The 24,873-nt window shown below is 39.2% G+C and overlaps 1 protein-coding gene and 1 non-coding gene across 3 annotated transcripts in view; one reads left to right on the forward strand and one right to left on the reverse strand.

The window, feature by feature from the left end:
- Window positions 1-24,873, reverse strand: part of GIPC2 (GIPC PDZ domain containing family member 2) — a 92,051-nt gene that overhangs the window by 48,225 nt on the left and 18,953 nt on the right. For both annotated transcript variants that reach the window (XM_061183976.1, XM_061183974.1), the window contains exons 2-3: window positions 15,468-15,653; window positions 6,243-6,423 (exon numbers count right to left, since the gene is read on the reverse strand). In XM_061183976.1, coding sequence (XP_061039959.1) covers window positions 6,243-6,423; window positions 15,468-15,653 — 367 coding nt within the window. The remainder of the gene's footprint in view (window positions 1-6,242; window positions 6,424-15,467; window positions 15,654-24,873) is intronic.
- On the forward strand, window positions 11,043-11,149 carry LOC133089220 (U6 spliceosomal RNA). The gene has a single exon (XR_009700605.1). It is a non-coding gene; the product is annotated as a U6 spliceosomal RNA (small nuclear RNA).

The raw sequence follows: 24,873 nt of genomic DNA on the forward strand, positions 1-24,873 counted from the left end.
TTTCACAGCCTTGGGAAAATCTAGGTTTACATGGCAAACTCTGAAGGGTTGAGCTCATTGTGGAGACATGTTCCTTTTCACTGGCAAAAGAGAAAAGGAAGTGAGCCATGCCCTAAAAAAATTACCACTAGAGACATTCCAGCCGATACTTGATAAGGATTGGGAAGGCTGCCATCAATTCATGGCTAGAAGACGGAAAACTTGGATCGGAACGCAGCTGACCAGGAGAAACCATGTTAGGTATGACTAAGATTTCCCATTAAATTACAAGTTTTCAACAAGGGGGTCATTTAAACCAGTCGCTTTCAATGTTTTTGTTTTTTGTTTTCTGTGGTTTTTTTGCTGTGACACACAGTGAGAAATATATATAATACATTATATCATGACATATATTATATACCTGAAACACCCATATGCATACACGGAAACATTGAAACTGAAACAATGCTTACCCTTACTAGGCACAAAGCACTATGAAATTTTCAGTTCTATTCTACTTTGTGTTCTAAACACACTGGTTGAGACCTACTGGCTGAAAAACAGTTATTTAAACCAGCAGAGGAGATTCTGAGGGTATGTTTTATAATAGCCTTTATTCCTCCCTCAGAGTCCCACTGGCAACTTAGGAAAGCTGCAATGGCGCATCTGCTCTTGGGACAAGTGACTTGTTCCTTGAGTGCTTGGGTAAAGGCCACCCAGAAGCTGGCTCTTCCAAGTCCAGCCATTCCTCACTGTGCCAACTCCTTCTCTTTCTATCCCTTGAATGCTGGGGTTCCCCCAGGGCTCTGTTTTTGGCCTTTTTCTCTTATTACTCTGAGTAACTGGATCTACTTCCATGGCTTCAAGTTACTCAGAAATCCCATTCCCTAGGCCCCAATTCTAAATGCCCATCTACATCTAACGCATTTCCAACTGAACTGTCCCACACATTTCAAACTCTTAAGGCCCAAAATTGTACTGTAAGTACAATCTCTCTTCCCTGTCTCCTCACCCAAATCTTTCTTTTCCAGTTTTCCTCCTCTCAAGGAATAGCACCACACACAATCCACAAATCCGTGGGTCATCATTTGCAACTTCTTTTCCTATACCTCAACATCCAATGCGTTACCAATTTTACCTTCTTAATATTCAGTGGTATGCAGGTAAATGTTTAACAGTCACCTTTCCAGGTTAAAAAAAAAAAAAAAAAAAAAAAAAAGCCCTGACTTGCAGCACTTGTCTATTTCTGTGACGCAAATACCGCACCAGAGCCAATTTCAAGCAACCGACTTGATGCCACTGAACATGGAATTGAAAAGAGATGAGCACTAATGGCTCCAGCGCACCACCATCTAATCCTCAGAACCATTTCTTATCTCCATGCCTACTGGCACTGCCTCCGGATTTCATCTTGCTTCTCCTCAACACAATAGAGTCTTTATTGACTTCCTGACCTTTTACTCATACCCTACCTCTCTGACATAGTCTCCAAAATACCTCTCTAAAATCCAGGTCTCATTATGCTTCTCCCCTGCCTAAACCCCTTCAGTGGTTCTCCACTGTCCACTCCTTATCTATATACATAAGGCCCTTGATAATTTGGTGCCCACTGACTCTTGGGCTTTGTCTCTTGCCACACCACCACCTATAACCTCTATTCCAATCACACCCACATACATCATATTCTAAGATATATGATACTGCTTCATGCTTCTGCACCTTTGTTTATTCTATTCCTACTCCCTAGGACAACCTTCCCTGATTTGTTCATTGAGTAAGCCTCTTAAGATTCAGCTCAAATTCCTTCTCCAGGAAGCTTTTCCTAAACTCCTTGGTTGGTTTGATGTATCCCACTTTTAGACCTCCAGTACATTCTATCACCTCTAACACCCTTTATTGAAATTTTTTCATATCCATCTCTTCTCACTAGACATGAGTTTCTTATTTTTTTTTTTATTTTTTTATTTTTTTTTTGGCTGTGTTGGGTCTTCATTGCTGCGTGGGCTTTCTCTAGTTGCAGCAAGCGGGGGCTACTCTTCATTGCGGTGCACGGGCTTCTCATTGTGGTGGCTTCTCTTGTTGCAGAGCACGGGCTTCAGTAGTTGTGGCATGCAGGCTTCAGTAGTTGTGGCTTGCAGGCTCTAGAGGGCAAGCTCAGTAGTTGTGGCGCATGGGCTTAGTTGCTCCGCGGCATGTGGGATCTTCCCGGACCAGGGATTGAACCCGTGTCCCCTGCACTGGCAGGCGGACTCTTAACCACTGCGCCACCAGGGACGTCCCTAGACATGCATTTCTTGAAGGCAAGAACTGGATCTTATTTATGGAATACCAAGTATGTAGTATGGTGATGGAACACAGTAGGTTCTCGATAAACAGTGACTATTATCCCAGCAGCTAGCACCCTAAGACCAGTATATACTACTAATTACTCAAATATTCATTAAATGAAAACATATTGGTATGTTCTTGCCATCTGCCCAAGGCCAAAGGACTGCTAAGACACCCAACCTATACCTTCTATATTGTCAGAAAGTCCAAGATCTACTGCCATAGTCAAAGAACTTGCACTGTATTTTCTTTTTTTGCTTATTGGCCTCTGTATTAGTTTCCTGGGGCTGCCATAACAAAGGACCACATGGCTTAAACAACAAAAACTTATTTTCCTACAGTTATGGGGGCTAGAAGTCTGTTACCAAGGTTACTTTCTTCTGAGGCCTCTCTCCTTGGCTTGCAGTTGGCTGTCTTCATGTTCACAAGGCATTCGCCCCCTACATGTCTCCATGTCCAATTTTTCTCTTCTTGTAAATACACCAGTCGTATTGGACCAGGGGGCCACTCTAATGACCTCATTTTAACTTAGTTACCTCTTTAAAGATCCTATCTCCAAATATTGTGACATTCTGAGGTACTGGAGATTAGGACTTCAACATACAAATTTTAGGGGGACACAATTCAGTCCATAACAGCTTCCTACTACACTGTGAGCTTCTCCAAAGGCAGGAGCTATAACTTAAGTCTTTTTTTCTTAGTATCTGCTAGGCATAGCAGAGTACCTGAAACATAGCAGATTCTCAAATTATTTGTGGGATACATAAATGAAGGACCTTCCAGGAGTGTAGTCCAAATCTATGGAGTGAGGTCCCTTCCAAATTTGGTGGCCAGCACCAAGAAGAATATGGCTTTAGCCTTTCCCTGAAAGAAAGTTACAATACTGTCATGGTCTCTGCCAAACAGCCATCTATATAGCACCCAAAACTTAGTAGAATAATAAAATCCTTAAGACTAGACACCCAAAGCTAGTTGACAATACCCTCCTCCCTCCAGACTCATTCTGATACACCAGACTGACAGCATCATGCATGGATAGAGTCAGATTCAAAGTCAAGAGAAAACACACACTTCTCTACCTAAAGAACAAGATGTAAAAGCTTAGAGAAATGGTTAAATGGACATCTGCCTTTTCCTACCCAAAAGGAAACTTCCTCCCTTTCACTGTTCTGTGTGATTTTGGTGGGCCTGTCAATTATATAGCCTGCCTTCCCCACTATCAAGACAGACACACGACCTAATAAGTACCCCCCCTCCCAGGAATTTGAATCCTAAGTGGGGTAACATGAAGACAGGAAATAACTTCAGGGAGTCAATTAAGCCAGTACCATGAAGTGTTCCTGGTTCACACATCCCTGAAACAGCCTCAGTTCCTACCTTTCCAAGACTTGATTGAACTGTCTTTGTTTCTGAGACCTACTTGATAGTCTTTCCCAAAAATGTCTTTTCCTTCAATTAGATAGTGCTTATTCTGTAGCTCTCAAAGAATCTTGACACATATAGTGGCCCCTAGAAGTGGGGTGTGGGTAGTGGTGGATGTAAAATATGGAAATAAAACAGGCAGTAAGGATTCCCTCATCAGTGGTTAAGAAGTTGTGCTCATCATACCTGCCATGCCAGCACAAAGCAGCCAACTACATTATTCCCTCCTATATTTTGGGACACAGTCCACATGCTTCCCCAGGCTAAATCTTTGGGAAGTTGATAGGAAAATCTCAAGATACTGGAGTGTGTGGCTATTTCTGACAGCTTTTGGTAAAGTCCCAGAAATGACTTAGGCCATCTTGGCTGAAGCTATCTGAATGCAAAGAAGAGAATTCTGCCTCATGTAGACTGGCCCTTTCTCCTGGTAGGAATCCACGATGACAGAGTCAGATCATGAAGGACTTTAAATTTGAATCAATGCATCAATGAAAATGCTAGAAAAACACAGGAAGGAAGGAAACATAGCAAAAGATAAGATTGGGATGGAGAGAATGGGGCCAAGCCTGGCCTCCCAAGTACCTCCTGATATATATTCCCTCCCTGGCAAAGAGCTAAGTGCTGGAATAAGGCCACAGGGTAAGGAACAAGCTAGCATTGCCTTTATCCTAGAGTCAAAAAGATAGGCACAAAAATTAAGGGCTGAAGGGTGGGCAGAGAAGCAAGGCCTACTTCTAAGAGAAATCCCCAGGCTAGGGCCCAGAGGCAAACATTGATCCACAGAGTGAAAAATGCATATAGACCAGCAGGGGTTACATTGAATTAAGCTGCCATTGAAACCATGGAAAATAAAAACTTGTCACTGCCCCAAAATCAATCTCCAGGTATCCTAACTCATACCACCAGAATGTGAGCTGCCTGAAATAATATACACCCATTAGGAAAATCCTTTTCAAATCTGTCCATGGAATTCATATGAAGCAAAACAGCAAGTTCAGCCATCGCAGACACATAAGGCGGTGAAGTACACCAACCGTCCATACATGTATCTCAAATACTGAAGGAAAAAATCTAATCATGGAGCAATAATAGCTAAATACAATGACCACTATAACATCCAAGACTATTACCAACCTAACATCCAAGTTAAGGTGTACCAGCAACTTTCTACAAAAAACACAGGGACCACACAATTTATATGCAGACAAGGAAAAACAGGAACAGATCGACTCTGGAAAACAGATTCTATGGTAGAAATAAATGTAGAAAGAAATTATATTTCTTGAGCTGTACTAAGAGAATAACTTTGATTTACAAAGAGCCTAAATCAGATACTGTTTATCTCAAACTGCCTACATCCTATCAGTTTATATGCTGTGATACCTGGGAAGTTGGTTACCAAACAAAGCCATTTCAAAAGGGGCTGCTGGATAGAACTCTGCGTGCTGGCCCACCTTCCTCTGTGGGAAGTGAGCTCAGATGCTGTAATGTACCATGCAGAACCACGGTATCTGCATCAGTGGTTCCTAGAATGGTCCCTCCAGGAGCACTATTGGCATAAGGCATCCTTTTCTTACATCTTCTTGGAACTCTGTCACCCACAAGCAATACCACCTACACTGTATTTCTATTAAATGGCACAGAATCGCTTGGAAGCAGAGAAAATGTTTCAATTTCGTATGGCTAGGATCTGCCCCTTACTTGCTTAGGGTGGGGAAAGGTAATTGCCCCGACCCACTGCATTCACCCATCATTGTCATTAACTGCCCTGAGAAAAGACATTAGAGACAAACTATAAGGAATATTTATAGTTTGTGAGCAAAGGAAAGAACATAAGGTGGGTGGAGTCACAGATGAGCAAGGGCAGGCTGAGAATGATTCTGCTGAAGATATTTTAACACTGATGAACACTAGGCCATCATTTGGCTTATTGAAATAGTTCTGGGTAGTGAGAGAGAAGCTGGCACATTTTCCTGTAGATGAGATAGCCCTGGGGGTTTGAACAGCAGTTGGAACACAGCTGCCATGGCTAAAACCAAGCAAGTACAGATGTCACACCAAAGTAGAAGCAATTTCATACCATTCCACACTGCCAAGTTCAAAATGCCAATGGAGGAAAAGTATTGAAGGAAGTCTTTAAAATAGACCAAATAACTACTTTAAATATCAATTCTGTGTGTAACTAAAATTTTTGCTGTTGAGGTCCATGAGTGACAGTTACCACTGTTTAGAGAGCTCAGTCAAAAATCTCCCTGCTCGGCCAGATGGACGCAATACAAGGTGCTGTTCTTCGAGTTTGGAACAAATTGAGTCACTATACATGACACTTTATAACTCCGAAATGTCTTTTTAAGAAAATGTCCTTCTAGGTAATTTTTTTCTCCTTCAATGGTTGTTTTCCTTGTAAGTAGAGCTTATCTATCACTTCCTATGTTCTTAACTGATATACAAAAGCACATGGCACCATATCTCAGTACTCATTTCCCTGAGAAAGATAAGCCAAACCGACTTACCAAAGGCCTTCTTAGGTTCTATTAACTTCAAGGTAAAGAGTTCCTCTTTTTTTAATTCCTTTAACTTCTTAGCAACATCAAAGTGACGCCACCCAACGATAGTTTCTCCATTGATGGCTTCAATGTGATCCCCCACACAGATTGTTTTAACTGAGTCAACTATGCTGCCATCTTTAATTCTCTGAAAGAAAATGAAGGGTAATACTTAATATACAATAGCACTGTGTAACATTACTTATCATGCTCTTGAGACATTACATACAATATACTGACGTATCAACAAGGCACTTTAATGTTCAGTTAAAGACAGAAGCCCAAACAACAAAGACAACCATCCTACTCCCAACCATTCTTCTTTATCATTCAGAATTCAGCTTCCATCACAGTCACCACCTCCTCTGAGCAGCTTTTCCTGACACCTCCCAGCCCACTCCAAGACTAGGTAAGGTGCCACTCTTATGTCTCTGTAGTACTTTCTGCTACATAAGTTGAGCTCTGAGCTAGGTACTTTACATTCGCCATCTCAATTAATTTTAACAACCTTTATGAGAGTCTCATGTCTTGATGAGAAGATCAAGGAATTTGCCAAGTTCAACAAACCATACTGCAATTGTTCATTTATCTCTCAGTCTCCACTACTGAACTGTAATATCCTTGGGGACAGAGATGGTCTTCTTCACCACTGCCCTGTGCCTAGCACAACGTCTGCACAGAAAAGTCCCTCCATAAATGATTGTTGAATCATTTCAACATGAGGCCCATTACATCAGAATAAAGCTTGAGCTTTTTCTACCAGCTACAGTTTTTTAAACCTTAGTTACAAATGCAAGACAAGAATTGGTACAACCTTAGTTAAGAATATTGATACTTAAGAGACAGGTGTGGTTACCAGTTGGGGAGCCAATGAGAAGGATGTTATACCATCGCTGTTCATTCATGTATTTTAGGTGAGGAGAACTTAGGACCCAAGGAGAAACATCAAATTGGTCTTTCCTAACTCTATCATAGGTATGTACAATACATCAGTAGTGCAGAGTTTCAAGATGAGGTGTAAGACTCCCTAACATAATCCTAAGAATTTCTGACAGGATTTTAGGGACAGAAGCTCCAGAAAACTCTGCACAGGTAACAGCCCCGCAGAGGATGTACAAATTCTTCAACAGCGGTGAGGAACATGGCAAAATGCAGGCCACAGTCTGCCTTGGGCATCACAAATCCTTTGTGAGAATGACAAGCTGGAAATATTAGGGGCTGCTGCTATTGTGTAACTGAAGTGTGTGTATTCCCCACTCTTGCCAGGTGGAGTAACAACATCTTCTGAGTCAGCAGGGGATTGATTATTGCGTCCATGAGTTGAGAGACAAACCAATCTCAAGTACCCCAACATCTCCATAATACTGTCATAAGAAAAAACAAGTTGTAGAAGACTAACCTAGAAAGGTTGGGCATTTTTAATTTTTAAATTGTATTACAATATACCAAAACTTACAGTGGGTTTCTTTTTTACCCCCCAATTTTAAGAACACTGCTATGTTCATTGTAATAACTGTTAATAGGCTTTATGCAAATGACACAACAATGCTTATTCACACAGAGATTACTGTCATTACAGGTAGTTAATTTTAAAGGAAAAAACCCAGAAATTTCATAATCTAAGTGACAATGTTTTTTTAGTAAGTCCATATTTGACACATAAACTAGAGAAACAAACAAGGGTAACCACAACAAACCACTCAGTACAACTGGAGTTTCTAAACTGTCATAGAAACATAAGTGAGATTAAACAAAAGACTAGAGTTTAAAGAAACAAAGCAAAAAAATTTAATAGTCTGTCATCTAACCTTTCTTAAGTCACTAGAGAATATGAAAATCTATAACTCTGACTTTCTTAATTTTTATTCTAATTTGTTTCTTGATACATTCTGAACCTATTTTTTCCTTTGATCAACTATACCATACAAATTTCAGTTCCACATATTTTTAGTTTAAGACTTACTGTTGTAATTTTATTAAAAATAAGCACTATATAAAACTAAATGAAAGACTTTAAAGACATGTATGAATCTTACCAGTAAATTAAAGGGCAGAGTAACAGAAATCTAGGGTCACCAGGGCCTATGAGTAGCCACAGGTCACAAGAAAGGTGCCCAGAGAGAGGGAGGAAAGGCGGTTACCAGAAGTCAGCAGGTAGCAAGGTGAGAATCCAGGTGGGCAAGAGAAAAGTCAAAGCATATGTAATCATCAGGGCCAGTGGATAAGAATCTGGGATGAAGAGAGAGGAAAATCAACATAAGAAACTTGGAGAAGGGCACCATAAGGTGAACCAGATATAGAGGCAAAGTGGGAGACACTGATGATATATTTTGTGGGTGACCTGAGCCTTAGCTTCCTAAATAGATAGAATAAAGAATGAGGTAGCAACTGAGACAAGTTTCTGCAATTTAATATACTTTAATAATCATACCATAACTTGATAGAGATTAATAATATTGCTAAAAGTGCTACTCAGGCACAAAGGACCAGGAAGAAAAAAGAGGCATTAATTCTATATTTATATTTACGGAGTTACTTAATATCATTCTCTTCAATACTTAGAACTTTCTCTCATCTGGCTTTGGAGCTTGATGCTGCAAAATGTGAAGACAACATTAAATATTTTTGGAAGGTAGGATTTACAATATTATTAAACTTAGAGGTTCCCAAACATTTCAGACCGTTATTATATTAACTTCTATTAACTCATCCCATATAGTTACAAAATTCTATCTTCTCATCACAGATCAGCAGAACTCTAGGGTGGCATCCCACCATCCTCAAAGTCTTAAGCATTGACTCGAGGTTGTTTGAGCCGACCCTGCCCACGTGGTCAGCAACTCTGAGTCTCTGCTGCTGACCCTCCAAACACTGTCCTCAAATCTTCTTCATAATAATAAACATGCAGATAACAATTGTAAATAGCTATTTCACTTAGTCCTAACAAGCCTGGGAGGGGAAATATTTAATATTCCTTTAGTGAATGAGGAAATCAAAGCACAGGGATGACATGGCTTAACCAAAATAACACAGCTAATAAATAAGAGAACTGGTTTTCAAACAGAGGTGGTATAATTATGAGACATCATGCTCTTTCCTCAAAACACTCCCAATCAAACAGATCTAACTAACGCAAATGTCTGGTTAAGAAAGAAAGAAAGTCACATGAAGAATTCAAGATCTTCTGACTCAAGACCAGAGTTTGGGGTTGTAGTTACCCAAGATGATCTATCACCTTGATAATCATTTTATGATACGTAAGTGTATCAAATCAATACATTGTACACCTGAAATTTACACCATGTTATACGTCAACTATACCTCAATAAAGCTGGAAAAAGGTGACCTATCACCTTTGAACTATTTTTTTTTTTTACAAACCCCACCCTCCTACTTTACTTTTTCTTACCTCTACTAAAGCTGTTCTTCATCTATATCATGGCCTCCAGATCTCAAATATTACCTCTTTTCTCAGATCACCACTTCTATTCTTGCTTTACATGCTTCTTCTCAGAGATCCTAGCTTCCGTCCCAGAACTGCCCCCGCACCCACCCCCCGAGTCCCTTGACCTTGTACAATTATTAGTTCTGGATAATTAAATAATCAAAATATTAGAAATATACGAGTACCGTATTTCTCAAAGGATCATGCTAAAATGTGATTTAGTTCTAGTAAAGTAAAAGTATCCCAAATCATACAGATTTCTATGAGAAGATATTCTGAAAATAACAGTTCTGTGGTTATTTATAAGTTACTTCAATTCTAAATCAACTTAGGTTTTCATTTCTTAATTGCATAGTATAAGCCCTTATTTTTATTTTGAATCTAAAAGTATTCTCTTCTGTTAAACTAGGGATCAGCAAACAACGGTTCATAGGTCAAATCTGGCCTACCACTTGTTTTTATACGACCCATGAGTTATGAATGGTTTTACCTTTTTTAATGGTTGGGAAAAAATAAAAGAATATCTGTGACATGTGAAAATTATACAAAATTCAAATTACAGTGTCCATAAATAAGATTTTACTAAAAGACATCTATGCTCATAGTTTAAGTATTCTATATAAATTCTGTGCTACAATGTTGAGTTGAGTAGTTGCAACAAAGACTGTATGACCCTAAAATTTAATGAAGCCTAAAATATTCACTACCTGGCCCTTTATAGAAAATGTACGCCAACTCTGGTCTTGAACTATTCTAGGAATTTGTAGAGTTTGTTGTAAGTATACTCTGATTTTTCTGATTAAGTTATTTATATACATTTTCCTGGGAAATGTTAAGACTTGGGTACAAAAGTTATAAATGTTTAAGTCTGCTGTCTTTCCACCTGAAGAGGCTTATCAGTGAGAACCATGTGGTACTAGTAAATACATTTCTCTGCCGTCGATCTCATCTCCTAATTGTGTGATGATTTGTTGTTGTTGCTATTATGAAGGTATTAGCTATCAATTATAAGTACTATCAAACATTTCAGAGGTGTCATCAGTTTATACCCAAATAATCCTATAAAGTAGGTGCTAATATTCCATTTGAGAGAAGGCACAGAAATGACTTTAATGACTTGTTCAAGGTCACACAGCAAGTAAATAAATGGTTCAAGCAAGACCAAAAGCAGGTCTGATTCTAAAGCCCGTGGTCCTATGCACCACACTGCATTGCCTTCCTAATCATGGACTCCTTCCTCCTCACCCTTGTCTGAATCCCCACTACACTGTCCTCTTACATCAACCTTCACTGACTTCCAGCCACTGCTAAAAGCATATCAAGTACTCATTTCAGCAGCACATACACTAAAATTGGAACCATACAGAGAAGATTAGCATAGTCCCCAAACAAGGATGACATGCGAACTCTTGGAACATTACACTTTTTCTGCTTATCTTGGCAAAAAACACTGGAAGAGTGAGCCAGAAATTAACAAAATTGATTACTTTAAGGAGTGGGGAAAATGAGTAATGGGGATCACAGAAGGAGCGACATCTCTGAATACATCTTTTATTATAGTTTTAACTTTTGAAACCATTTTACAAACTCAGAAAATTAAATCAACATGAGAGGAAAAACTCAAACTCAATTTGAAGAGAAGCAAATGGATTCAACACTATTTCAAATGAATAAAAATCATGGGGTGGGGGAAGGAGGGGCAAGTGAGAACCTATTCCAAGTTAACTCCTGAAGAGAATACTTTGTGTACATACATCTAAAAACAAAAAATGCATATAAATCTTGAACTCTTAATAGATTTTTCAGAGTATGAATACAGCAATTCTGAAACTATTTTATGTATATTGTAGAACTAAGGAAATAAGTAAATATTTCAATAATTTTGAGAGCAAATATTTTAGTGGGGAAACCAAGGTAGAACCTTGTGGGGCAGGATTGGAATTGGAGGCATAATTATGAAATCATAATTCCTAAAATACATGTTTTCTAACCCTTTCTGTGGTAACTGAAAGGACCTAGAAACACTGACACTCAGGTAGCAATGAATGCATGCAACCAGCTTCAGATCTTGATTTTGAAATACCCATCCTCACTAAAAAAGAGAGCTCCTTGAAGAATGGTTGATTCCAAGCCTGGGGAAAAGAAGATAAAAGATGATCATAGAACATCTTGTTGTACCAGAAGGAAGGAATTGCTCAATAAAATAATGGGAGGCACGTCAAAAGGATACAGGAGCCAGCTGAAAAGGACTCCTGCAGGACAAATCTCAGGAAATTGGAGCATCAAATTAAAAGATGGTAATGGACCCGCTGAATAAGAAACTGACAACTAATAAGGACCTACCGTATAGCACAGGGAACTCTACTCAATACTCTGTAATGACCTACATGGGAAAAGAATCTAAAAAAGAGTGGATTTATGTATATGTATAACTGATTCACTTTAATGTACAGCAGAAACTAACACAACATTGTATAATCAACTATACTCCAATAAAAATTAATTTAAAAATCATGTGTCCATTGCTAATAGATAATAAATAAGTGGAGTACTTTATTACAATAGAATGTTTAAAAATATATATATAGGAAATGATGGAATTAGAAAGACTGCCATTTTGCAACCATTAAAGACCGAGTCAGGCAAGACTCATCAATAGATGCTAAATTTGTGGGGTGCAAGTAAGAGAACAAGATATATACATAATCTCAAAGTATCTCCCCACAAATTATTAATTACAAAGGAAAATATAACTTTGCAGTGAATAAGACTGGCAGATACTACCTTACACAAGGGAAAAAATTAACATCATGAATAATGAGACAAACCAATAAAATGCACCTTCTGAGGTAATACACTGAGAAGGACACAACATCACTTATCTAATTTTCCTGCCAAAAATGCATAATAACCTGTTTCACAACATGAAGAGACATCAGAAAAGTCCAAATTGAGGGATATCCTGTAAAAGGCTGAAGGACTATTCTAGAGTAAAGATGACTAAAAAGACATAATAACTAAATGAAATACATGATCCTGTATTGGACTTATACCAGGAAAAAAATGCATTACTAGGACAACTGATAAAATGGCAATATGGACACTAGATTGACAGTATTGTATTGCTGTTAGGTTTTCTGAATTTCATAATTGTACTGTAGGTATATTAAAGAGAATATCTTTGTTCTTAGAAACTACATTCTGAAGTATTACTGGATAAAGAGACGTAATATATGCACTCCACTTTTTCCAATGGCTCAGGAAAAATTACATATATGTATATGTGTGTGTACATATACACACACATACGTGTTGTGTTTAAGAGAATAAAGCAAATGTGGCAAATGGTAAAACGTTTTTGAGTAAAGGGTATCATGTGAGTTCTTTGTGTTATTACACTCTTTCAATAAGTCTGAAATCATGCCCACCACAATTTTTAAAAAATCATATCAACCTTGTACGCAGTATGATATTCATTTCTCTTCTAAGTTGAACTGTAAGTTGGAGGTTTGGCTTAGGCGCCACTTTCTCTTTGACACCATGTTCTCTGTCCCCACAGGGCTAGTGACTAGTAATCTGAGGCAGGCACATGTTTGAAGGGGCATAAAAAAATAGAAACACAAGCTCTGGACATCAGAGGTTAAGATCTAAAAAATTCATGCGTGTTTGCAAAACTTCCAAGCCCTTCCCTGCTGACATTAGAATGGCATTGCTCCATGTACCTCATGTCCTGAGCTTCCCCCAGATAATCCCACATGACTTTCCCAACTCACGGATTTTCCATTTGGTCACCCACTCAACCTTCAGCAGAGTCGTTCGTATCTTTTGCAGAGCTAAAAATAGCCGTTCTATCAAGTGGGAAGTTAAATAAAGTACTATTTACAGTTAAGAAGATAACTTCCCTAAGGCTATTTTTTTCAATGATGACAATGCATCAGCAAATCAAGGATTTGGACCAAAAAAAGGCATGAAACTTTATCACTAATTCTAAGCTCAGTGGGTAGGATTGCCAGCTCTGGAGTCAGATCGCTTGGATTCAAATCCCGAATTTGTCCAGCTGCATAACTTTGGGCAAGCTGCTTAACCTTCCCAAACCTGTTTCTACATCTATAACAGTTGATAATAGTGCCTACCCAGAGATGAACCTCACAGACATGTTGAGCAAAAGCCAGAAACAGTAGAGTACATAATATGTGATTCCACTTTCATGAAGTTCAAGAACAAGCAAAACTATGGTGATAGAGGTCAAAATAGTGGCTACCTTTGTGGCGGAAGGGTACTGACCAAGAAGGAGCACAAGGGAGCCTTCTGGGTGATGGAAATGAAATTTCCCTTACTCTGGGTGGTGTTTACACAGATCTGTAAACATTCGTTAAAGGTGTACATCTGTTACATCTCAACAAAAAAGTAATTAAAAAGAAAACATGATACCAAATGGAATTGTTGTGAGCATTAAATGAGAAAACGTATGCAAAGTGTCTAGTACCTGACAAGCATTCAATATAAGTCAGTGTTATTACAGGGAATTCCCTGGTGGTCCAATGGTTAGGACTCGGCTCTTTCACTGCAGAGGGCCGGGGATTTCAAGGAACTAAGATCCCACAAGCTGTAATGCACGGCCAAAAAAAACCCAAAAAAAATAACTGCTTATTACAATAATAGAATTGTTATTTAAGAGATGAATCTTTTCACCATTCCTCAGTTCTTAACAGTTTTTCATACAATTTCAAACTTCCTTCTTTTGCCTTTGCAGCTCTATATTGCTCTTTATATTTAGATACAGTAATTACAGTTGACCCTTGAACAATGCAGGGGTTAAGGGTGCTGACCCTCCACGCAATGGAAAGTCCTGGTAAAAAATCCCACCGTGTGAACAGTTCCCCGTATTCACAGTTCTGCATCCACAGATTCAACCAACCCTGAACTGCATTACACTGTAATATTTACTACTGAAAAAAATCTGAGTGGACCCACACAGTTCAAACCTGTGTGGTTCAGATATTCTGATAGTTCAGATATTTTTGAAGAGCATTTTTTTAAAGTAAATAAGGTGGTCAAAAATATGTGCACTTGGAAATAACACAAAATCAATGGAAATCAGCATGGAAGTCACCACATGTTGAGGAGCAACAGACCTACAAGAGCCCATGAGGATAAGTAGGCACCAGAGCCAGGCTTTCCTTTTCAGTAAATGCTAAATTCTACAGGAAGTTTAATCCGAAGGAAAAAAAATCAAAAAAAAAAAAAAAAAAATTCAAGGAAAGAGTAAACCAAAGAATGCTGTTGGGACTTCCCTGGTGGCACAGTGGTTAAGAATCCGCCTGCCAACGCAGGGGACGCGGTTCGAGCACTGGTGCGGGGAGATCCCACATGCCGCAGAGCAACTAAGCCCGCACACGGCAGCTCCTGAAGCCCCCACTCGCCGCAAAAGAAAAGCCACCGCAATGAGAAGTCCGTGCACCGCAACAAAGAGTAGCCCCCGCTCACCGCAACTAGAGAAAGCCCGCGCGCAGCAACGAAGACCCAACCCAGCAAAAATAAATTAAATAAAATAAATTAATTTAAAAAAAAAAGAATAGTGTCTTTGAAACATTTTTTAAAGGAAACATTACCAATCTATCCATCGCTGTCGAGTCAGCTCTCACTCCAAAGATCATTTCAAACTTTCTTTGACCTGGTAGATTTTCATATAATATAGATTATATGTTACCCTTAGTTAAGTCACACAGTTATTTTTTAAGACTTACCTTTATAAAAGCATAGCCAGCACCATTATCTGTAATGGTGAGACCAAGTGAATCCTCAGATTTATACACATTCACTTCTTTTTTGATCCCTTTCACATGGGCAAATATGAAATCTTCAAGACCTATCTGTGCTCCTAAGAGTTTTCCCATGTCAACTTTAGGTGTATTTAAAGTGCAATATAAGATCTGCAAAGAGAAAGAAATATTTTAGGTCAGTTTCCACCAGGAAAACATTCTGATCATTAGTTTATTTAATAAATACTTGAGTGAAATAGTCCTCAGTTTATGATGTAAGCAGTTATATCATTAACATTAGGTGATATGAACTGTCTCCTATAGGCCAAGCTCTGTGTTAAGCAATTTATATCCATTAGCATATTTAATCCTCACAATAGCTTTATAAATACATTATCATCTCCATATTACCAATAAGAAAATCGAGACTTAATGAGAGTAAGCAATTTGTCTAAGGTCACAAAGATAGTACTTGTCAGAGCCAGGATTCAAGCTCAGGTCTCACCAACTTCGTAGCGGTTTACACTCCTATGTTACTTGCCATTTACAATGCTGACATCAAAGGTTGTGTTCCCAAAGGTGAGGTCATGATATGTATACCACAATGAAAACATAGGCAAGACTATTTTGGAAAATTTGCTTTTTTAAATGAGGAAATTTTTATTTATTTTGCATTTTTGTGTTTAAGAAAGTAATTAATGAATGAGGTAGTAAAACAAAAATGTCTAAAACATGTCTAAAATGGACCTTGACTAGTCCAATCCCTTGGCTTTTTTTTTTTTTTAATAAATCTATTTATTCATTTATTCATTTTTGGCTGCATTGGGTCTTCGCTGCTGCACACGGGCTTTCTCTACTTGCAGCGAGCGGGGGCTACTCTTTGTTGTGGTGCGCGGGCTTCTCAATGCAGTGGCTTCTCTTGTTGCGGAGCACAGGCTCTAGGCGCGTGGGCTTCAGTAGTTGTGGCGCGTGGGCTCAGTAGCTGTGGCTCGCGGGCTCTAGAGCACAGACTCAGTAGCTGTGGCGCATGGGCTTAGTTGCTCCCCGGCATGTGGGATCTTCCCGGACCAGATCTCGAACCCGTGTCCCCTGCGTTGGCAGGCAGATTCTTAACCACTGCACCACCAGGGAAGTCCCAATCCCTTGGCTTTAAGAAAGGGGGAACTGAGGTCTGGAGAGGCTAATGCAACTTGATCAAATTCACTTAATGGTAGAAACAGAAAGACTGAAATGGTGAGAAGTTGTGTGGAGGTTTTAAAGGGACTTCTTACGTTTACCCAGTCTTTATTTGACCTCATTTTCCTTCAAAAATACAATTCATTTTACTAAAATCTGCAATGCTACTCTTAAGTTTGCCAACCATAATTTGGGTAATTTGTGAGGCCCAGATACAAAATGGAAGAGGAGAAGGAGGGTTAAGAACATGCCATTGGTTTCAAGATTAAGTTCGGGACTTCCTGGGTGGCACAGTGGATAGGAATCCGCCTGCCAATGCAGGGGACATGGGTCTAATTCCTGGTCCAGGAAGACCCCACACGCCAAGCGAAGCAACTAAGCCCATGTGCCACAACTACTGAGCCTGAGTGCCACAACTACTGAAGCCCATGTGCCTAGAGCCCGCACTCCTCAACAAGAAAAGCCACTGCAAGGAGAAGCCTGTGCACAGCAACGAAGAGTAGCCCCCGCTCACCGCAACTAGAGAAAGCCCGCATGCAGAAACGAAGACCCAATGCAGCCAAAAATAAATAAAATCTTAAAAAAAAAAAAAAAAAGATTAAGTTCAATAAATAAATATTTATTGAGTACCTTCTACATACCAAACAAAACTTTCTTTCTTTTGGTGGTGGGGGCCCTCGGCAGTGAAAGCACAGAGTCCTAACCACTGGACCGCCAGGGAAATCCCTAATACAGGTTTTTTATATCAAAATGGCTAAATGAAAATTTTTACCTTTTGTTATCAAGTGACGTTTGCCAAAGATACAGTCAGCCTTTCCTCCATCCCTGAGACTTGCTTCAGCCCTCACTTCCAACCCTCTCCCAACCTCCCTGAGTTTCACACCATTCCTGATTCCCCTGGAACCTTGAGCTTTAATGCATCCATAAGCCTCTAGAAGCCCAGAAACTGTGCAATTACTATTTGTTAAATGGCTTTTTAAGCCCTATCAAAATATGTCTGAATTGGAACAGCTCTCCCTGCTCTACAGTTAGAGGTCCAGCATGGTTGGCAAAGCCCCTATCAAATCCCAGAGGTATATGAAAGGTATTAGTGATAAGGACGAGGAAGAGGCCAAAGGGTACAGAAGAATTAACGCCCACAGGGAAGAACTACTGCCGCCGCCCTTTCCTCTTTTCACCCAGGTCTGTAGTGAGCTGTTCTAACTGGTGGGCCTTTAACACAAAGGGTTGTTAACCTTTGTGTCCCGGTGAAGACGTAATATATTCGGCTTTATAGTTACTCTTTGCAAATACTCACTGGTGTTAAATTTTTATTATTCACGGGGGGCGGCGAGTCATTTAAGCCAATAATGGCTCCTATTTCTTATTCCAGTTGTGAAGTCAGTGGTATAATTAGTCCACTAACAAAAATCATTAATCATGGTTAGTCAGGGGGAGGCAGTATGCATAGAAAACAGCTTTTCTGGCTTCCTTTCTCAAAATGATGGAAAGTGAGTAGAACAGTTTTCTCCTTGTTGTTTTTTCCCGTGAAAATCTGTTAATGGTGCTCATAGTGGATCCCAACCACCACTAATAAGCAACTTACCAAGTAGACCGATGATCTTATTTGCAAAGCAGAAATAGAGACACAGACGTAGAGATCAAACGTATGGATACCAATGGGGAATGCAAGGGGATGAATTGGGAGACTGGGATTGACATATATACACTATTGATACTATGTATAAAATAGATAACTAATGAGAACCTACTGTATAGCACAGGGAACTCTACTCAATGCTCTGTGGTGACCTAAATGGGAAGGAAATCCAAAAAAGAGGGGATATATATGTATACGTATAGCCAATTCACTTTGCTGTACAGTAGAAACTAACACAACATTGTAAAGCAACTATACTCCAATAAAAATTAATTTATAAAAAAGCAACTTACCAAGTAGACAGGAAATAAAACATTAAAACATAATGATGATAAAACAGGGTAGGGGAAAAAGCCCCAATCAGGAAATCCCACACAAACTGAACTTCTAGCTACTAAGCTACTTCCTTTCTTTCAATCTTTTCACATGTTTCACTACAGAGCAAATATTAGATTTCCTGTAGATATAACCCTTTCCCACCGTGCTTCCTCCCCTGCAGAATAACGTTCCACTCCGGGCAGCCAGAAGTTGACAGCCAAGGCATTGGGGTTTCTTTCCTGGAAGGAGTAGAGCCATGGAATAGAGCTCCACAGAAAGGTGTGTTGAAAACCAGCAGAAATGTAATGGTCCCTGGGAGGTGGAGTAAGAGCCCTCTGTAGCAGCAGGTAACTAAAGCTCCGCGACTTCAGATCAGTTCCTCAAGGGAGGATAAGAACCTATCACTCACACGATCTCAATGCCCAGCCATCAGCAAATACATCTGTATGTCATAAAGTCTAAAGATTCAAATACTCCTCGTAGATACTGCATTTTGAACTGAAAAATAAGAAATGCTTTCTAAATGCTGCAAAGTTCGTGCTCATTCATCTACTCACAATCATCTATTGGACACGTGCTTTTTGTCAGGTTCTGTGCTGCACGCTGGGTGTACAAAGATGACTAGGACCAGTCCTCATACACAAGGAACTCCCAGGCTGGTAGATGCTCCACTGAGGTACAGTGGGGCAACATAACCCAATTGTAATATAACAGTCCTGGATATTTAAACCAAAAAGGAACCACAAATACACATCATGAAGCTTCCTACCTCCATTCATACATTTTCTTCAATCCAAAATCTAAAAGGCCTGCCCGCCCACCCCCAACTCTACCCCCATGCTCTTGTCTATTGAGACTCTGCAGGAATGTGACTGCCCGGGTGGAATCACTCTTTCCACTTCACTCACAACGTTTAAATCTAGCACCTCATTCGAGTGTCTGAGTCACCTTGCCTTCAACTCCAATTGGTGTAACACGTATCTGTCACCCTCACTCAGAGAGGCGAGATCTCAGTCATCTTTCTCCTACGATGTCTAACACAGTGCACTGCTCGGTTTATATCCGAATGTCACTGCACATTCACTTACCTCGTTTAATAAAACCTACCTGTGTACTAGGTTTTATTAACCTCATTTTGTGGATAAGAAAATTACGACTTCATCCAATTAGCACAGCTAATAAATGTTTAATGTTAAAAGAAAGAGAAAACAATACAAGAAAAGAAACACTGAAGTGGTTATATAATCAATGTTCCTCTAACAAATACTTGGTTACAGAGATATACTAGAGAAAAGATATACTAGATAAAAGTAGTACGACATAGTACTTAACGTCATTTTTTATACTCTCTGGTGCACAAACTAAATCAAAAGAAAGTAAACTCAGGGTAAGGTACCATATAAGGAAAATTATCCATCCATTAGATATACCTTTCTGATGTTTTTTCATTGTAAAATGAAATCCTTAACATCTTCTGGGGTATCTATATTTGATGCTTTACCACCATCATTGCCAATTTTCATAAGATTGATGGAGTTCTCATGACTATTCCACTTTCTAGAGCAGTACTACTCAATATAAATGTAACAGAAGCTACATAATTTTAAATTTTCTAAAAATCACATTAACAAAAGATATAGGTGAAACTAATTTCCTCATATAATCCCATATATCCAAAATATCATTTCAACATATGATCAATTATTTTTAAAATGAAATTGAGAGTTTACATTTTTATTAAGTTTTTTTTTCCCAATCACCCAATTCATCACACCACCATCCCCACCCACCGCCGCTTTCCCCCCTTGGTCTCCATACGTTTGTTCTCTACATCTGTGTCTCAATTTCTGTCCTGCAAACCGGTTCATCTGTACCATTTTTCTAGGTTCCACATATATGCGTTAATATACGATATTTGTTTTTCTCTTTCTGACTTACTTCACTCTGTATGACAGTCTCTAGGTCCATCCACGTCTCTACAAATGACCCAATTTCGTTCCTTTTTATGGCTGAGTAATATTCCATTGTATATATGTACCACATCTTCTTTATCCATTCGTCTGTCGATGGGCATTTAGGTTGCTTCCATGACCTGGCTATTGTAAATAGTGCTGCAATGAACATTGGGGTGCATGTGTCTTTTTGAATTATGGTTTTCTCTGGGTATATGCCCGGTAGAGGGATTGCTGGGTCATATGGTAATTCTATTTTTAGTTTTTTAAGGAAACTCCATACTGTTCTCCTTAGTGGCTCTATCAGTTTACATTCCCACCAATGGTGCAAGAGGGTTCCCTTTTCTCCACACCCTCTCCAGCATTTGTTGTTGTTTTTAAGATCTGGTGTATATTTACCCTTGCATTTTATCTCAATTTGGACTAGCGACACTTAAAGTGCTCAGTATCTATATTTGGCTAGCAGCTACCATATTAGGCAGCTCTGTTCTAGAATCCCATGTCTTTAACAATTTTATACTTTGTATTTTTCCCATCTCCATATAACTATACATGTCACTCCCTCGGCCAAAAATGCCATAGCTTAAACTCAATTTCTAAACCCAGTCATATCTGTCAAAATCTTCCCCATCCAATAAAGTCTAACTAAACTACATTTTCTAATAACACCCTAAGCTAATGTTATTCCTTCACCTTCTATATACCTATTAAATTTCATACATTTGTTGTGGAACTTACCATGTGCTGCTTTGTAAACTTTTAGCAGGTAAGGATTCATCTTATTGTCACATTTGTCTTATTGCGTGCCTGTCACCATGATTTATAGGAGATGTGGCTTAATGAAAGGAGAAAGCTATTGCCCTTTGGGGCCAGATTTGTTATTGTGCTGGACATCAATATCTACAGTACCCATTCCCCTTCCCCCTCAAGTTTCATTCCTCATTTTAAGCCATATGGTAGCTTGGGTAGGAGTGACCCATCCTCAGTTCCATCAGAAATGAATCGTAGTTAGGTTTAAATCAGTTAATGACTAACTCATAATCCAACTTAGGCCAATAACATACAAGAAAGAATTTGTTGGGGTTTCTGGGGAAGGAATCTTCTTTTCCACAGAAGCTCCTAGAAAGGTGTCTCTATCCCTCTGATGTGAAATCTAACTACTGCAGCTGTCACTTCAACATTAGAAGACTGACCCTGGGGACAAAGCTGGCACATGGAGAAGGGCAGAGACTCTAGATCCAGCCTCACCTAAAGACAGTCAGTAATGGACACTGGAAGTTGTCCACCCCTTTCATCTCCTAAGGTAATCTTCCGATATCAGGTAGCTATACTTCGTGTGTGCTTTGGAGGAAAATGATTCACCTCCTGTGTTACAGGCATAAGGCTTAGACTAGTAGAAGTGGTGATTTTAGGAGTAAGCATGTGGCCCGGTCCTGGCCAACAAGACATGGGAGGAAGATGTCCAGGAAGCCTCAGGGAAGTATTTTTTCATTCCTAAGAAACAAACACAGTAAAAGACAATCCCCTCTTCCGCTGGATGTTCCCTTACCTGTATGTGATCTAGAAACTTCCACCACCACCTTACTACCAATGCAGGAAGAGATCAATGCCAAGAACGCAAAGATTTCAAGTGAACCTAGGTCCTTGACATTGGTGAGTTGCTCTGTTAACCAGCTCTGGAACCCACTATGCCTCTTTTATGTAAAATAGAAAGTTATTTGTCTTAGGCAGTTGAACTAGCTCTGTGCTGCTTGCAGCTGAAAACATCCTATCTGATACACAGCCCTATCCCAGAATGTTTAGTTACACAAGCCAATAATTTCACCAACCCATTGTGGGTTGGATTTTCTGTTGCTTTCAACCAACAGATTTCTAACTGATAGAATCATTATCCTTTGTATCTTCATAATTCACAGGGGGGTTTTGTTTTGTTTTTGGCCACACCCCACAGCTTGAGGGACCTCAGTTCCCGGACCAGGGACTAAACCCAGGCCACGGCAGTGAAAGTGCCAAATCCTAACCACTAGACCACCAGGGAACTCCCCATAATTCACAGTTGAAAAGTTCTTTCTACCTACTGTCTCATTTTATCCTTAAAAAAAAAAAAAAAAAGACAACTCTGAGGTCTATGGTGAATTGTGTTTCCTTTAATGCACTGAAGTGATATGCATTCTTATCCTAATTTCATACCTATCAAAAATCTCAAGAATAAAATAAAGCTCCCCTTACTTCCAGTATCAGCAAAATGGATATCTAGAGAGGAGCTATGTTATACTTGTAATGGTTGTGAAAAAGAAAGAAAAATAGAAGTAAAGGAAAGAAGGAAACAATGGGTTAAGAGGTAAGAGACCTAGATCTAGTCCCAACTCTGTACTCTCAGTGAGCTCAGCCATTTGACCTCCTTGGTCTTCATGTACATCCTGGCATTAGTAAAGCTTGGTCTACATCACACAGCTGTTACTAAAACTCAATAAGAGACTATACATAAAAGTGCTTTTTAAACTAAAAAGCTCTAAAGGTTATTATTAGTATTATTCCTGGAATACAGGTGCTTCTTGAATAATATTTACACCTATGCTTGACAGCTTAAATTGCATTACTTTTCCTGAAAATTAGATTTGCTCCTTTTTGATGTCATAACCAGGATGGATTTCATGTTCCCCCATAAATTACATTATCCTTCAACTTTTTTTGTTGAGTATAACTCATGACCATATTCTTACCATGCATTTATATTTCAATAGCTATTTTTCAGTTCTTATCACATGGTTATGATTATTCACCCTAGAAACTCAATATGGCTAGGATGATAAGAGTCTGAACTACTGTATAGAGCCATTAATATAAATTAATATTACCTTTTCTCTGATGGCACCATTATATATACCACGAGTGTGCTAGGTGAATAGGGTTAAATAAACCATTTGTCATTAGTGCTTCAAAAGATATTCTAGCCCACAAACAGGTTGCAAATCTCTCCAAAAACACATCAAATTCATTTTTAAAACTCCAGGAAGTCCAGTTCCAACCTTTTGTTTAATGCTTTCCTTAAACAGGAACTGAGTTGGCCCGACATTCCACATGTCCCAAAGATCTCTGGAAGAAATTATGGGCTTGTGTGGCTCGCATTACAGCATTTGGAATGTGATTTTAAATATAAGCAACTAGGGACTTCGCTGGTGGCGCAGTGGTTAAGAATCCACCTACCAATGCAGGTGACACGGGTTCGAGCCCTGGTCCAAGAAGATCCCACATGCCTCGGAGCAACTAAGCCCATGTGCCACAACTACTGAGCCTGCGCTCTAGAGCCCACGAGCCACAACCACTGAGCTCGCGTGCCACAACTACTGAAGCCCGCGTGCCAAGAGCCCGTGCTCCGCGACAAGAGAAGCCACCACAATGAGAAGCCCACGCACCACATCAAAGAGTAGCCCCAGCTCGCCGCAACTAGAGAAAGCCCACACACAGCAACAAAGACCCAACACAGCCAAAAATTAATTAATTAATTAATTAATTTTTAAAAATAAATATAAGCAACTAGAACAGTTATCTCCTGTGGTTATCTAAAATAACAGTGTTACTAAATATTTTAATACAACTACTTTCCTACATCTCAATCTACCAAGAACCTTGCTAACTCTTTATATTTTTCTAAAATAAGCATTATAGAAATATCAGTCAATGTCATTATAGAAAATAAAGAAGAGAAAGCAGATAATAATAAACATAGTAATTAACTAAACCATACTTTCATCAGGAGTTAATACCACCATCTTTATACACGAGAATACCACTTGGATTATGTTTTCTTTGTTAATGACCAAGGCCCTATCTGGGTTATTCTTATTATCTAAGCCTCACAGACTGTTTCTCAAAGAGAAAAAAGATTTTACTTCCGTCTAGTTAATTGCCCTTAAAATAGCAGGAATTAAGAACAACCTGAAACTAAGAATAATTATTGAGGAGAAAAGATCACCCACTTACCCTGAGTGCTTGAACAGAAGGAAGTAATTCTAGGCAAGCCAGAGTGACAGAATTATATTACTCAAAACTCTTCCCAAAAGCTGAGAGTCTTATCCTACGTGATTCCGCAAAATATATGGTAGATGTGTTGTATAAAGGAAATTCTAGAACTCAAACAATTCTTCAATGACATTCATGGAATGAGACACCTGCTCATCCCTCTCAGCTCTACACAGTTTGGAGACTGGGTCCCACTTCTAGTAGAGCACTGTAAAAGTGAAGGAACTGGGGAGATAAAGGTCTGGAAGAACAAAAATAAAATAAAAATTGAGGTCTCATAAAC

This window comes from Eubalaena glacialis, chromosome 3 (assembly GCF_028564815.1).
Source record: "Eubalaena glacialis isolate mEubGla1 chromosome 3, mEubGla1.1.hap2.+ XY, whole genome shotgun sequence".
Classification (NCBI taxonomy): domain Eukaryota; kingdom Metazoa; phylum Chordata; class Mammalia; order Artiodactyla; family Balaenidae; genus Eubalaena; species Eubalaena glacialis.